The sequence below is a fragment of the Python bivittatus genome, unplaced genomic scaffold, assembly GCF_059951505.1.
Source record: "Python bivittatus isolate LINGU-HERP-01145 unplaced genomic scaffold, Pbiv_v1 ctg000400_np1212, whole genome shotgun sequence".
In the NCBI taxonomy this organism is placed as follows: domain Eukaryota; kingdom Metazoa; phylum Chordata; class Lepidosauria; order Squamata; family Pythonidae; genus Python; species Python bivittatus.
In genome coordinates, this window is record NW_028277073.1 from 10,434,729 (window position 1) to 10,448,231 (window position 13,503).

A 13,503-nucleotide genomic window follows, 5' to 3' on the forward strand; every position below is an offset into this window, starting at 1 on the left:
ACATTTTCCCAGGTAATCTAGCTGACCAATTTTTAAATGATATCCTTCTCACCTCATGGACATTTATTCTATTGACTTGTATCTTGTGGATTTTGTAAACATATGTAGTTTTTGTAGACAATGAGCTGCAGTGACCTAGCTATCTGGTCAAAGGGCTGCATGGAGCAGAGAGATAGGCCAGTTAAAGTTTAACCTACAGAACTGTAAACCAACTGGGGGTTTGCTGAACCTTTGGAGCTTGATATAATGATTAGAGAATAACCAGAGTGACACGTTGCAAGTTCGACATAATCAAGGAGAACTTTTCTAGGTGGTGGTCTCTGAAATTGCTCAGGTATGGTGTATGCCATTTTCCACCATAGGGTGGGATGTTTTTTTTAGCAATAGTATATAGCATTTTAGTTGATTAATGGATTGCACTGTCTGTTATTAGAGTCTGTAGAGAAGATCTTAATCTCAGCGTTTTCTGAACTAAAGAGGCTTGCAAATGTCAAAATCCAGTCTTTGGAGTCTGTACCTCCTAAGATTATTATCAGTCAGGATTGAAATGGGAAATTCCCCATATGTTGTTCTGTAAAATTAGTATCATAGGGAACTCAATGTTATTTTTTCCTGATTTTCAAGACAGGCAGCTGCTGAGAGAGTCATGGGATTCAGGTAGTAGAAAGCTACTTTTTTGCTATTTACCTGGTTTAGATTATTTCTACCTTTTTATCAGTGGAATGAGATGTTTATCACAGGTTTATGAATGAAACAACTAATCGACAATATATTGCTTTCTTTTATTGAAAAAAAGACTTTAAAAAGAAGTATTCTAGACCCTCCCATTCTGCAGTTTATTTTAGATTTGTTAAAGGACAACTTGCTGTGGCTAATCATTATATGTGTCTTAATTTTTCCTTTACAAAACAGCAATTCGTTTTAATACATATTTGTGTTTAGGTAGCAGCTTATTTGGTTATCTAAGGTTTAGGTTTAGATTATTCTGTCAGTATAGATTTTTGGGGGATTCACAGAGGTGTTCTTAGATTTTGAAATACCTAGCTGAGTGTCATTGAACAGTAATAACAATCAGACAAAAGAATCCATATTAAATAATCTACATGTCAGTATTTAATGTAAAGTAGCTTACATAAGTAGCTTAATAATAGTAAATGTATCGGTACTGGTGTCCTCTTCATTCATTTTTAAAATATGAAATTCTGTATGTGAGAAAGTGGAAGAGGGTAAGCTTTGTAGATTTGCTCCCCTAGCTTTGTTCTCATCACTGTCCACATCCTCTATTCATGGAGTTTTTCCGCCCAATGGAAACCTAATTTTCCAGGATTCTCAATGACACGATAGAGAGAGAAGTCTCCACATAGTGACCCCTACATGGGATTGCCTACTCACACTGTGTTCTCCCCATGTAGACTGATACTCTTTCAAAATATGGGGGAGAAATAAAACAAGAGAATGCCAAGTATTCTGTTGTGAGAATTATAGCAGGTAGATCATGGCAATGGACCTTATATTATAAAGAAAATGTCTCTGTTCAGCCAAAGCCTTTTATTGTCCAACTGAATTATAAGGGTATTTTTCCAGCACAAGAAGTCACTTTTTGACAATGGTGTATTCTGTTTAAGTTTGAAAGTAAGGATTCAAAGGCAATAAAAATATTTGCACAGTATAGACAGAATCATTATAATAATAGTTAAACATACTGAAAGTTTGCTATATATTTGTATGTGAGAATGTGCTGAAGGAATTCATATATATATATATATATATATATATATATATATATATATATAGTATTAATGCTGTTTTTGTGTACTATGGATTACTTCTTGCCTTAGCTCACCAACATATAATTATAATGTTACCATCAAATTCATTTATCACGTCATGTTTTACCCTTAAAAGAAGGCTGTATGTTGACTGTTACTTTGACTTCTTTTGAAAAGAACATAGCATGAAAATCAAAGTGTCTGAAACTGTAAACTGTAGTCTTTTTGCTCTCCATTCAGTAATTTTATGTTGTTTTCAAATGCAGGGTTTACCATTTCAATATGGCTTTGTTGTAAGTGTCTCTGGCAACTCAGTATTTTCAAGTGAGTTGCTCTATTGATCCGCAAAAGACAAACATCATTTTTTCTTATCTTATTCATGGAGACCGTAACTAAGCTTCGAGAGAGTGCTGCTAACAGGGAACTTCAGAAGGCTAAGAACAGCTGGTGGGAAAGTAATCCAGTGGAAACCTGTCTTTCCATCAGATTAAGAAATTCCAGGATTTGCTCTTTGCAATGAAGAAGAAGACAAATGTGTCAGCAAAGGTGGCAGTGGGATGGGGGGGGGGGGGGAAGGAAGATAGACCTACTTGGTATATGATAGTGAAATATTGCAAATACTCTCAACAAAGTTGTGGAAAGTAGCCAGAAGTAGTCATCAAAATGAGAATGCATTGTTGACCAGTTCTATGCTCACAGGTAAGAGTTTCAAGGATCAAGATGTTACAGTAAATGAATATACATTTAAATCTTTCCTATTATTGTATAATATCACAGCATAACTGTTTTTTTAAGAGAATAGTAAGAAGAAAGCTCTGTTATTTACGTAGGGTCCTTAAAAAACAGCTCCCTGTTATTGTCAAGAAAATCCAATCGGAAGGAACTGTAACACTGAATATAAGAGGCATATTTTTTTTATTTTCTTTCGGAAAGTGTTTCATATGGGTATATGACATTATACAAGATAGAGTGTTGCTTATAGATCAAAAAGGCCTCGGGTCCTGTCTCTATCTAGTCTTGAAGTTCTTTAGACTTTATGTGGAAGAGAGAAGGCGCCTGAGCTCCATAGAGAAAGGATAGCATAAAAATGAGCAAATTAACCAACTATATGCCATTCTGGCTGGGGATTTCTGGGAGTTGAAGTCCACACATCTTAAAGTTGCCAAAGTTGAGAAACACTCCTCTATTTGAAGAGAAACTTTTTTTTAACAAGACAAGAGGAAAGTTTGTTCAACCTTGCTTCAGAAAAAAAAGGCTGCAGCTATTAAATTTAGGGAAATTATTCTTCAGATGATTTAACAGAGTCTGTAGGGCTTCTCTTTCTCTTGTTGATGCAAAAGATGCTATATTTGCAATGTCATTCAGACTCATCGATGCGTATTATCTGACTTCTACTTCTGTTTAAAACTCATTCATTTCTAGAAGAGGGAATTGAATGGCTTTCTAGAGACTAAGGCAGTTTCTATTCTACTAATTTTTTAAAAAAACTTTTTTCTATGAAGTGATTATGTCTACATCAAAATTATATTTAAAAGGACGATTTAAAAGTCTGGACCAAAAGAAGTAATATTGAAAGCCCACATTCTGGAACTACTTTCGAATGGAAATGAGAAAATGAGGCAGGTTGAACTGGCCGATATAATTATTTTCTTTTTGAAATTGCACTAATAGTTTGATGCTGTAATAGAATCAGGAAGAAGATCTTTTTATCTGACAGTAGATAATACTCATTCTGTAAGTGTCACAAACTGAAATCGCTCCCAAAATTTAACTATATTAGAAGCATTAGAACTATACTTTCCCCCACTACAGTCTTATGCAATCTTACAGCGAGGGTTTAATCCTATAACACATCAGCTTGTCTCCAAAAATTTGTAGGTTTTATGAGAGTGCCATTTTATTCCTTCCAATCCTTAGAAGCCCTTGCAGAAATGTCTACCAACAGAGATGAGCCTTCCATCTGTAAAACTGAAAAGATCTTCATTTCTCCAATACATTTCCAGAAAGGACTTCAAAATTATACCTGGTAGTGGGGACCAATAGCTTTGCCTATGATGGTCCTATCTGCTTCATTGAAGGCTATAATATAAGGTACTAGTTTGCATATATGAACAATCAAATGACCTAGTTAGAGCTCTGGAGTACAGGTAGTCCTTGTTTAATTACCACAATTGGGACCAGCAACACGGTCATTAAGTGAAGTGCTAAGTGACTGTGCTTATGATCTTATTTCAGCTTTCCTTTGCTTTACAGATCCATGAAGGTCATAAATGTGAGGATTGGTCATAAAGTTACTTTTTCATCACCATCATAACTGCAAATAGTCGCTAAACAAGGACTACCTGTAATCCAACATTGATGTTAGTAATAATGCCAAAATGGAGCAGATGACTTCAATTAAAAAACAATTCTGAAGTGAGAATTTCCTTTCTGCAGAATCACACATAGAATGATTCTGCTAGTAAGAAGATATTTTCGCACTAGCTAATTTTCTGCCAGTTCTCTCAGCCATGCTTTTAATTTTGAAGAGGAAAAAAATATTCTGGCAAATTGGCCAGGTTCACTGTCCAAAAAGACCTCTGTAGCGCAGAAAGTAAAGTTCACTGATTATTAATCAAATATGTACCTCTACTATATAGTTTGGCTCAGGACCCCAAGTCAGCAATTCGGAAACTGGCTGAATTCACCTTGACTGTGGGGAGGGGTGTTTCTACTGAATGCGTATCTCAGTTTGGAATAAGTGGAAATACTGTAGGTACATGGTATTTTTTATTATTTTTGACAGGTAACTGGATGAAACCTGTACAGATAGCCAATTATTAATCCTGCCAGTGATGAAATGAATAGGCATAGTGGTTCTGTTCTATTTTTTCTTTGATTAAAAATTCTTCTTATTTAAAGGAGCTGCTGAAATCTACTTTGGAGCATAACTAGATAACATTTGTAAACATCTCACCTACCATTTCAAATTAATAGATGCAGAAGGATCTGCGCAAGAACAAACAAAAATCTAGTTTTCAGATGTTCTTTAAAAAATGGATGTGTATATTTTTATGGACAGTGGTTATGAAAATGGCATACAGCATAAAAGTGGTTATGAAGATGGCCACAGCTAAGAAACCTGAAAATTTTCAGAGAGATAGTATCAGGGGAGTCATTCACTTCTCCCTCCTTGTCCACTTTGCAATTTAGAGGAAAATGATGGACATCATAGCATCCCTCTAGACTAGAAACCTGAAAAATCAGTGACATCTTTTCTCCAGGCTCATATGAAAACTTGAAAAGGGCTGGGTTCCTTAAATGAATTCCAGAGAAGTGCCGTGCTCAGGTTCGGCTGAATGCGATAGTGAACAGGTGTCAAATGCAGTTACCAACTGTGAGTCACATGTGCTGTGTGAAGCAAGGTATGCTCTTGCATAAACAATTCCAAAAGTAAATACGATGGTGAATATTTAAAAATGCAGATTCTTCAGGCTGCAAATCCTGAAGCCTTCTGTGCCTCCTATGCTTAGAAAGATGCCATGAAACCTTTTTACAGCATTTCCAAACAAAGTACAGTGTACTAATCAAATCAAAAGAGGCTTTTTTCTGTTTGCAGAAGAAGAGCAAAGTTGAAAAGCAATTACTTTTGTGGCCAAGGTTGGAGAAGGAATGAAAACTTCATTCAGAGTTGTTCTCCTTGTAGCAAAAGTGGGTAAAAGTCACATCATATCTGAAAAGCCAACTGCCAAGTTAATGACAGGGAAGGGATAGCACAAGCTATTGGCAAAATTCTCTGGTTGAATGGCACTAGGCAATATTGTATAAAATCTATACCAGACTCTGTAGAGTTGCAGTTACTATCATGTGTGCATGCTAGGAAATATTGTGCATTACAATTGGACAAAGCGACTTATATGTAGAGCATGAATCAGCTTCTGTGCAAAACATATATGAGAGGCAATCTTGAAGGAATCTGTCTTGTTTATTACTGAAAACCCAAGGCCTGGGCAAAGAGATGCTTTATTTGGTTAACGTCCATTTGTAGTAGACTGGAAAGATGTGTTGGGATAAACACTGAGGAAGCACCAGTTATACAGTAGGTGGAATAAGGAAGGGTGCTACTATATGCTTGATGGAAATTGCACCTGAAGACGAGTCCACACATTGCTCTATTCCCAGAGGACAACACCACCTGATTTGCACCATTCACACCCTTCCTTCCTTCCTTCCTTCCTTCCTTCCTTCCTTCCTTCCTTCCTTCCTTCCTTCCTTCCTTCCTTCCTTCCTTCCTTCCTTCCTGTGCCAGTGTTTTTTCAAATGTAGCCATTTGTTTTTCAGATTTGGACTTCAACTCCCTGAATTCTGGTCGAGGAATTCTGGGAGATGAAGTCCACACATCTTAAAGTTGCCAAGTTCAAAAAACACTGGTGTAAAACATGCCTCCTTCACTTGATTCAGCTGAGAAGGAAGTTGTGAAAACTGTAACATGGTTAGATTGCAGCCTTGGAGCAATTTTTCCATGTGTTATGTGAAGAAATGAGCAGCAAATAAAAAAAAAATTGTTTTTCCACTTGGAAATAGAGTGACTGTCAAAGGGAAAGGCCCTCACGAAAGTTTTCAAGCTGAAGAAAGAGATCAAAATATTTTTATTACAGTAACGAGACAGATAAAGACACTTTCCATGTTTTCAAATGGCTTGCTCAAATATCATACAGTAGTAATATATTCAGTGCTCTGATCAGCCTCTACTTTCACTTTGCGTTTATAGTATCACACTTTTTAATATGCAGGACAAGATTTCAGCATTTTTCTTCAAAGGTTTGAGTTAGAATGGAAGTGGTTTATCCAGCAATAATTTAATTCTTTCCCCATTTGCAATGATTTATTTCATTATTAAGTAGAAGATATCAAGGAACCTTTACAGAAACATTCAAAATTCACCTCCAGGCTGCAGGAGGACATTAAGGAACCCTTTCCAGAACAGGATGTAACTAAGTAATGGATTATGAATCCATTCACCAGTGTCTCTCAAGTTGCATCCTTTGATATTCCCACTCATAATACAATACTGTATGCTTGTTGATTTAGCCTTGGACAGGGTACTGAAAGTCATCTTCAGTAAGAAATCCCTTCTAAATTTCTGGCTTAACATACATGTTGAATATCCAGGATTTTTCAACACAGCTGTCAAGCACCTGCTGCCAATTCCATTATTTGTGAGTTGGGGTTTTCAAATCTAATGGAAATGAAGAATAAAAAAAAGGAATTGAGTGGATGTGAAATCTGACATAGAGTTCAAACTATCAGCTGTTAAGACAAATATCAATCTCTTGATATGAGGTTAGGTATAATATCTCTTTGGCTGATATGAAATACTTACTACTTGAAGAGTTTTGTTAAAGAACATTTTTGACCAATAACTTTGGGCTAAGTGCTATTTTTATAACATGGCATGGAGTACATTAAAAACTTCAAGTGTTAAATAAGTATCTGATTTATGATGGTGATGTGCCATCAAGTTAGTGTCAACTTGTAGTGACCCCGTAGAAAGTTCTTCAGGAAGATCTGCCCCCATCTGGTCCTTCAGGTCCAACAGTAATATTGCTGCTGTAAGCAAGTCCATTCAACTTGCTGCTGGTTGTTCTTTTCTTCTCTTTCCTTCACTGCCCCCAGCCTTAGAGCTTTCTCCAGAGAGCTAGGTCTTCACATAATGTGTCCAAACTATGATAGTTTGACCCTGGTCATTTGTGCCTTAAGTGACAACCCTCGGTTAATTGGATGGCTGAATCTTATCTGGACTTCCTTAAAAATGATACATTTGCTTTTTGTCCAATCAGTTTTTCCACAGGCATTAGAATAGAAATCCCTTCACCAGCAACTATCTAAATATTAAAAGAAATGAGGGGTATTTCATATACTATTAGATAGTTTAAAATATGTTTGCATTTGCAGTAAGTGAAATGGCTTGAAATAAAGTTCCTATATATTTGAAAAGATCTCTCAAATCAAGCCTAACTCCTGGTGTCTACATTTTGAGAGCCCACATCTCATAACCATAACTTCTTATTCTGCCATCAGGGTGGATAATGATAATAATAAAACCATACGGTCTACCTTGTCAATGTTCAAGACTGCAATGGACAGTGAAAGAGGTTTGGTGTCTGTGAGAATAACCACGAGAGACAGGGGAAAGAGCTGTGCAAAAGGTATCTCAGCCCACAGAAGGAAAAGGGGTGTGGGAAGCATCTCAAAATTCTCCCTAATTTTCTGGAGAATAAAAGTAAAGGAGGGGTGAAGTGCTTTTGGACTGGCAAGGTTCTGTTACTGTAACCTGCCAGTAAAGCAGGGGTTCCCAAACTGGGGTGCCCATGCCCCCAGGGGGTATGAGATGGAATTTCAGAGGGGGCAACAATTTTATGCACTGAGTGAAAAGCTTATTTTTTTAAGTTCAATTTGTTCACCCACATTAGAAATTAGACTTCTTCATCTTCCAATCTGATATTACTTTTGTAGGGGGTGTGAACATTAATCAAACATTTCCTAGGGGTGTGGGCATAGAAAAGACTAGGAACTACTGCAGTAAAGGTAGGTTAGTACTCACGGTTTGTGTTTCTTGCGTGGACTACCTTGAAGGCAGAAAGTGTCTGATTCAGTATTCTGATACATGCCCTGTCATTTGGGTAGTTACAGACCTTTTTTCCAAACAAGCCCATTTTGTGGCATGCCAATCCATTCCATCAGCCCCCAAACCGGCTAAGTTATTTATACAGCATGTCTACCGAGCTCATGGTGTCCCAGAACGAGTAATTTCGGATCGTGGGGTCCAGTTTACCGCCAAGTTCTGGAGGGCGTTCCTAAAACTACTGGGGGCATCGCAAGGCTTGAGTTCAGGGTACCACCCCCAAACGGGGTACCACCCCCAAATCAACCTCACTGAAGTCGGTGAGAAACATTGCCCTCAGGTCAGTGGTAAGGTTCATTCAGAGAACTCTGAAAATCATTTAAAGGAATGCAATGAGTTTCAAATGCCACAAGCTAAAACCAAGCATTGTCTTTACCAAAGCTTTACACATTATTTTGGAGCGGACCCTCTGAACAATTTCTTGCCTCAAAGTCATTACAAATCTTCTGGAGTAAGAAGGTTCTCAGAGTGATTATCTTTCTTTTCTGGAGGTGTTGGATTTCCAGTTCTGTTCCCTAATTACTCTGAGCGATTCCTATAAAGACCTTCCTCGTTGCTATGATGGAAATTTCCTTTACAAAAATATCTTAATTTACTTAATTTATCTTAAATTTGATTGCAGTGAGCACTCCTAATTAACCTGATTTTTTGGTGATAATCACACACAATGGAATCAAATAAAAAATCCGGGGATGGATTGACCGGCACGCAGAAAGAAGCTGCCCTACGCACTTTAATTCAGCGCACGGGATATAGTTTGATTCAGGTAGGAACTTCCCTGTCACATAAATACGACTTTTAGGTTACTAATTTGAAAGTAAAATAAGGAGATATCATTTCTCAACGGCTTTCACCAGAAGTTCTCTCCTAAGTAATATTTCTTGTTTTTTAGTGAGGACCGAATGCTACATACTCACAAGTGTCCACATGGGTCTTCCTGCCTTTATGCAGTCACTTTTAGGAGTGCCAGTGGGTTTCTATTCTCATGATCTGGCTGAAAGACGGTGTTTCAGTGAACTGCCAATTCACACCGCAGTCCTGCATTCAACATAGCAATATGAACCAAGCATTTAGCAGAGGGATAACCATGTCACTGATGATTGCTCTCAGATTCTCATTTTTTGAATCACCTGTTCATTCTCTTGCCTTCCATGCAGGTTTATGACTTTAAACTCCACAAATTCTCATGCGCATTTCTCCTAAATGTACATATTTGTATGTGCATGCTAATATATTTCCTTAGACAATGTTTTTACATAATATACATACTTTTGTGTGCAGCTTCCTGTAGCGACGCATTGCAACATAAAATTAGGCATTTAATTTAGCATAATGATTCAGAAAGTACATATTTGCAATTTAAACTATGAGACCATAAAATACAAAATGAACTAAATTCTTCTTCATTCTTACACAAATCCAGATGTCTTTATGTGCCCTCTTCTCATGACTAGGTAAGTTCCTCAATCACTTGAGAGGTAATCAGAGGTTCTAAAATAAATCTAATGTATTCAGGACAGAGCCAGGAACAAATAAAAAGAGGGTGAAGTTCAAGTGCAGAAAAAGATAAAACTAGACGAAGACAATTCAGTAATATGCCTAAGGATACAAGCAGTGTTGAAATTAATACAGATTCCAAATATTGTTTCTTCTCTTCCATTCAGGAAAACGGTCAACGAAAGTATGGAGGGCCACCACCAGATTGGGATGGACCACCACCAGAACGAGGCTGTGAGATTTTCATTGGAAAACTTCCGCGAGATCTCTTTGAAGATGAACTTATACCATTATGTGAAAAAGTAATAATTTAATTTAGTAGGTTTTCTTTTCTCTTGCGGATACTTAAAGGAATGAAATTGTGGGCAGGGTGTATACTTCAAACAAGTAAAGTTTAATGAGTAGTTTTGTGTAGTGCCTGTGGCTGGACTTCTCAGGAGAAGTTGGAGAGCACGTGTGAGTTTCAGTGTGTCTATGGATGCAATACTTTTCTCTGGATATTTTTTTTCCTCTAACAGCATTGCATGTCAGACAGAGAGTCTACCACAGTGACTCAAATGTTACATTTTCTAAAGCTCATAGTCAAACCCCTGATGGGCCTTACAGACCACTAGGTTGCCATGTGCAAATCTTATCTTTCAATGCAACCATTCTTCACACAGTTCTTACAAATCTAAAGTTCTGCTCTGAGCTCTTTGGAAGATCTCTGTCCCTATCTCATTCAGTTTTAATAATTGCAGAGAAAATGACCCACTTTTAAATATTGACTGGAGTTAGCCAATTTGCAATTCCCAGTTAAGCATCCTGTTTTGGAACTCCATGTGTAATCTATAAAAGTGATTTTACAAGGGTTACTCAAATACCTTTGTGACTGGCTCTATCATTTCTAAGTATTGTTCAGGAGACACAACAATCTTTAAGATGACACAGGATTTAGTGCTGTTCTTAGACAAATATGTCTACTATTTTGTAACTTACTGATATTACATACTCCCAAAGTCTTTTAGAAACTCTTTAAACAGGTTAAAGTATTACGTTAACTCACATTCATTTGGGAACTGTTAATTTATAAGCGCACAAACTAAAATGGTGTGCATCAGAGCAGAAGTAATGATTCAAATAAGGAAACATATCAGAAAGAACTAAAATAAAATCCATAATCTTCTGGATCCTTTGTAGCAGGGAGAGTAAGGTGGGTTGGTAATAGAATGAGACTAAGACTGGAAGAAAGAGATTTGAAATCCTGCTAACCCATGTACCTCCTTGAGTAAGGTTGCTATTATTTGTAAAGTTTCTGTGATGTTCACATGAGAATGCATCATTTACACCCTCTTAAACTCCATGGAGGAAGTTTGTCTTCCTTCACTAGCATCCAAGGAACTTGTTTGTTCATCCACCAAGTGATTATAATAGTCATAGATGTCCTGAATTTATTAATTATTTTGGTACTCTTATCCTGTGTGATATTTCTCAGATAATTACCTTACATAGGAATAAGATATATAAATAAATTTCCTTGGACCCTGACAAATGAATGTCTTTAAGGCTCACTTTTCAGGGTGAGGTAGATGCTGTCAGAATGAAAGTAATTCCCAAGAAACTTGATATTTGGTGTGGAATTCTTATATACATATCTAGAAAAATGTTTTCAAAAACTCAATACATTGCTCCATAAATTTCTATGGGAGAGGTTCTTCAATTCCAAGAAGACATTGATATTCCCTTTTTTTTCCTTCGATGTTTCTCCTATCACTTTAAATGGTAACACACTTAAAAACTAAAGACTGAAGATCTTTTGCTAAAGCTCAGTGTATTTTACAAGTTGAACCTCTGAGGCAATACCCTTGTGTTCAACGGAATGTATTCCAAGCATATATAGGACTTGCAATTATGCCCTATTATATATTTAATTTGCAATTAGTGACTTGTTTGTTTACAAATATTTCCTTGTTTGGCATATCTATTTTTTTTAAATTAGAGTATTGATTCTTTCATGAATAAAAAAGTATATGACTATAGATTCTTCTTGGAATCATGAGCTTTCAGAATGTCTTCTTCACAAAACTTACCACTACTCCATTATTAGATTTGTTACTATTCCATTTCCAATCACTCCTTGGATATGAGTGTCTCATATATGATCATTGGGATCATCCCTTGTCATTTCCTGCAACTGATTTCAATGCTATAGGCTCTGAATTCAGGCACTCTTAAAACTCTGCCCTGAAAGAACATTCTTACAACTTTTATTCCCATTGCTGCTGCGATTCACATCAGTAAAATTATTTGTGACAGCAACACCTACAAAGCGAGCTCTGATGTCAGGGGTCAAAAGGAAGAGGAAAAAAAGACAAAAATATAAAGTGATAATGGGTCTATGGAGCAAAGATGACAAGCCCTTGATAACTGTGCAATATATTTTCTATTGAACAGCATGGCTGTTGACTGAGTCTGCAGTCTGTGAAAGAAACAGAGAATGACAGCTGGATGTTACAGCAGTATCATATAACAAAACAGCTATTTACATTATCCCACTGCCCTACTTAATGGAATCAAAATAGCAGCACTAACCCATAGGAACAGATTCACAAGGTAGGGGGAACCTTAATAAAAAAATTAGGCCCCCCTCCAAAGAATGAGCTCAAATAAAAGCAGACTGTGGTGGGCCAAGCACCTCAGCAAGCATGGAATTCCAGCTTAATGTTGTTTGGGAACAAAATGGAAAACTGGGTGGGAAAGGAAATTGGAATAGACCAACAGGAGTACTAAGCAGAAACACTGCAATTGGATAATTTTGTCACAGGGACCATGTGTCTAACTGGATTTTAATGTCAGGAGCAACCTTCCACACTCCAGCGCATGGAACGATGTCCATAATTTGTAGCTAATAATTGCGTCAGGTTTATTACTGGAATTGATGGGAAGATATCTGGGGGTGGTCACTGGAGATGGTTGATCAGGATTACTCTATTTTCTGCTATTACTAGAGTTTTGCTCTTATCAAAACTCTGGCTGTCTTTAGGATTGGAAGTATTCATAATCCCTGAAAAGAAGAGTTACCTAGCGCTGCCAGATCTGAGCTGCAATTATCTCCATGACCATTAGATGACAGCAAAATGTTAGAGTTTTCCATCTACTTGGTGCCATCTAGGGATTGTTTAGATTTAGGCAGCCTGGATCTGGTAGACCTAAGTAACTACCAAAAGTATAAGCAAAGGCTTGTACCACAAACAACAAAACCCCCGCACTTAGTGGTGATGGGTGGAAGGCTATCCTGCATATATTGAGGAGCAGAAGGCATCCAGTCAGGTCCATCCTTTTGGCTGAGGCGAAAATCTGACAGGCCAAAACTTTGTAACCTGTTAGATAAATTTGCTATCTGTCTCTTTTATCATTCCATTAGAACAGTTTTCCCTATGTATTGAACTTCCACTCTGATAACCCTAACCACCATGGCCACTAGCCCCTGCTGCCTGGGGAATATGGGAGCTGAAGTCAAACACATCTGGAAGACAGCAATTCTGAAAAAATTACTCTTCAAAGTTTCCTCAGTCTCTTAGCATAGTCTATGAA

General features: G+C 37.2%; 1 protein-coding gene across 6 annotated transcripts in view; it reads left to right on the forward strand.

The window, feature by feature from the left end:
• Positions 1-247: 247 nt before the first annotated feature.
• The window catches only part of A1CF (APOBEC1 complementation factor), a 60,318-nt gene continuing 47,062 nt past the window's right edge, over positions 248-13,503 (forward strand). For 4 of the 6 annotated variants that reach the window (XM_025177725.2, XM_088144409.1, XM_015891477.3 and 1 more), the window contains exons 1-3: positions 248-334; positions 9,056-9,199; positions 10,098-10,232. In XM_025177725.2, coding sequence (XP_025033493.2) covers positions 9,101-9,199; positions 10,098-10,232 — 234 coding nt within the window. In that variant the 5' untranslated portion in view covers positions 248-334; positions 9,056-9,100. Of the gene's footprint in view, positions 335-7,829; positions 7,958-9,055; positions 9,200-10,097; positions 10,233-13,503 lie in introns of all 6 variants that reach the window. The other 2 variants (XM_088144407.1, XM_088144410.1) reach the window with 2 other exon arrangements.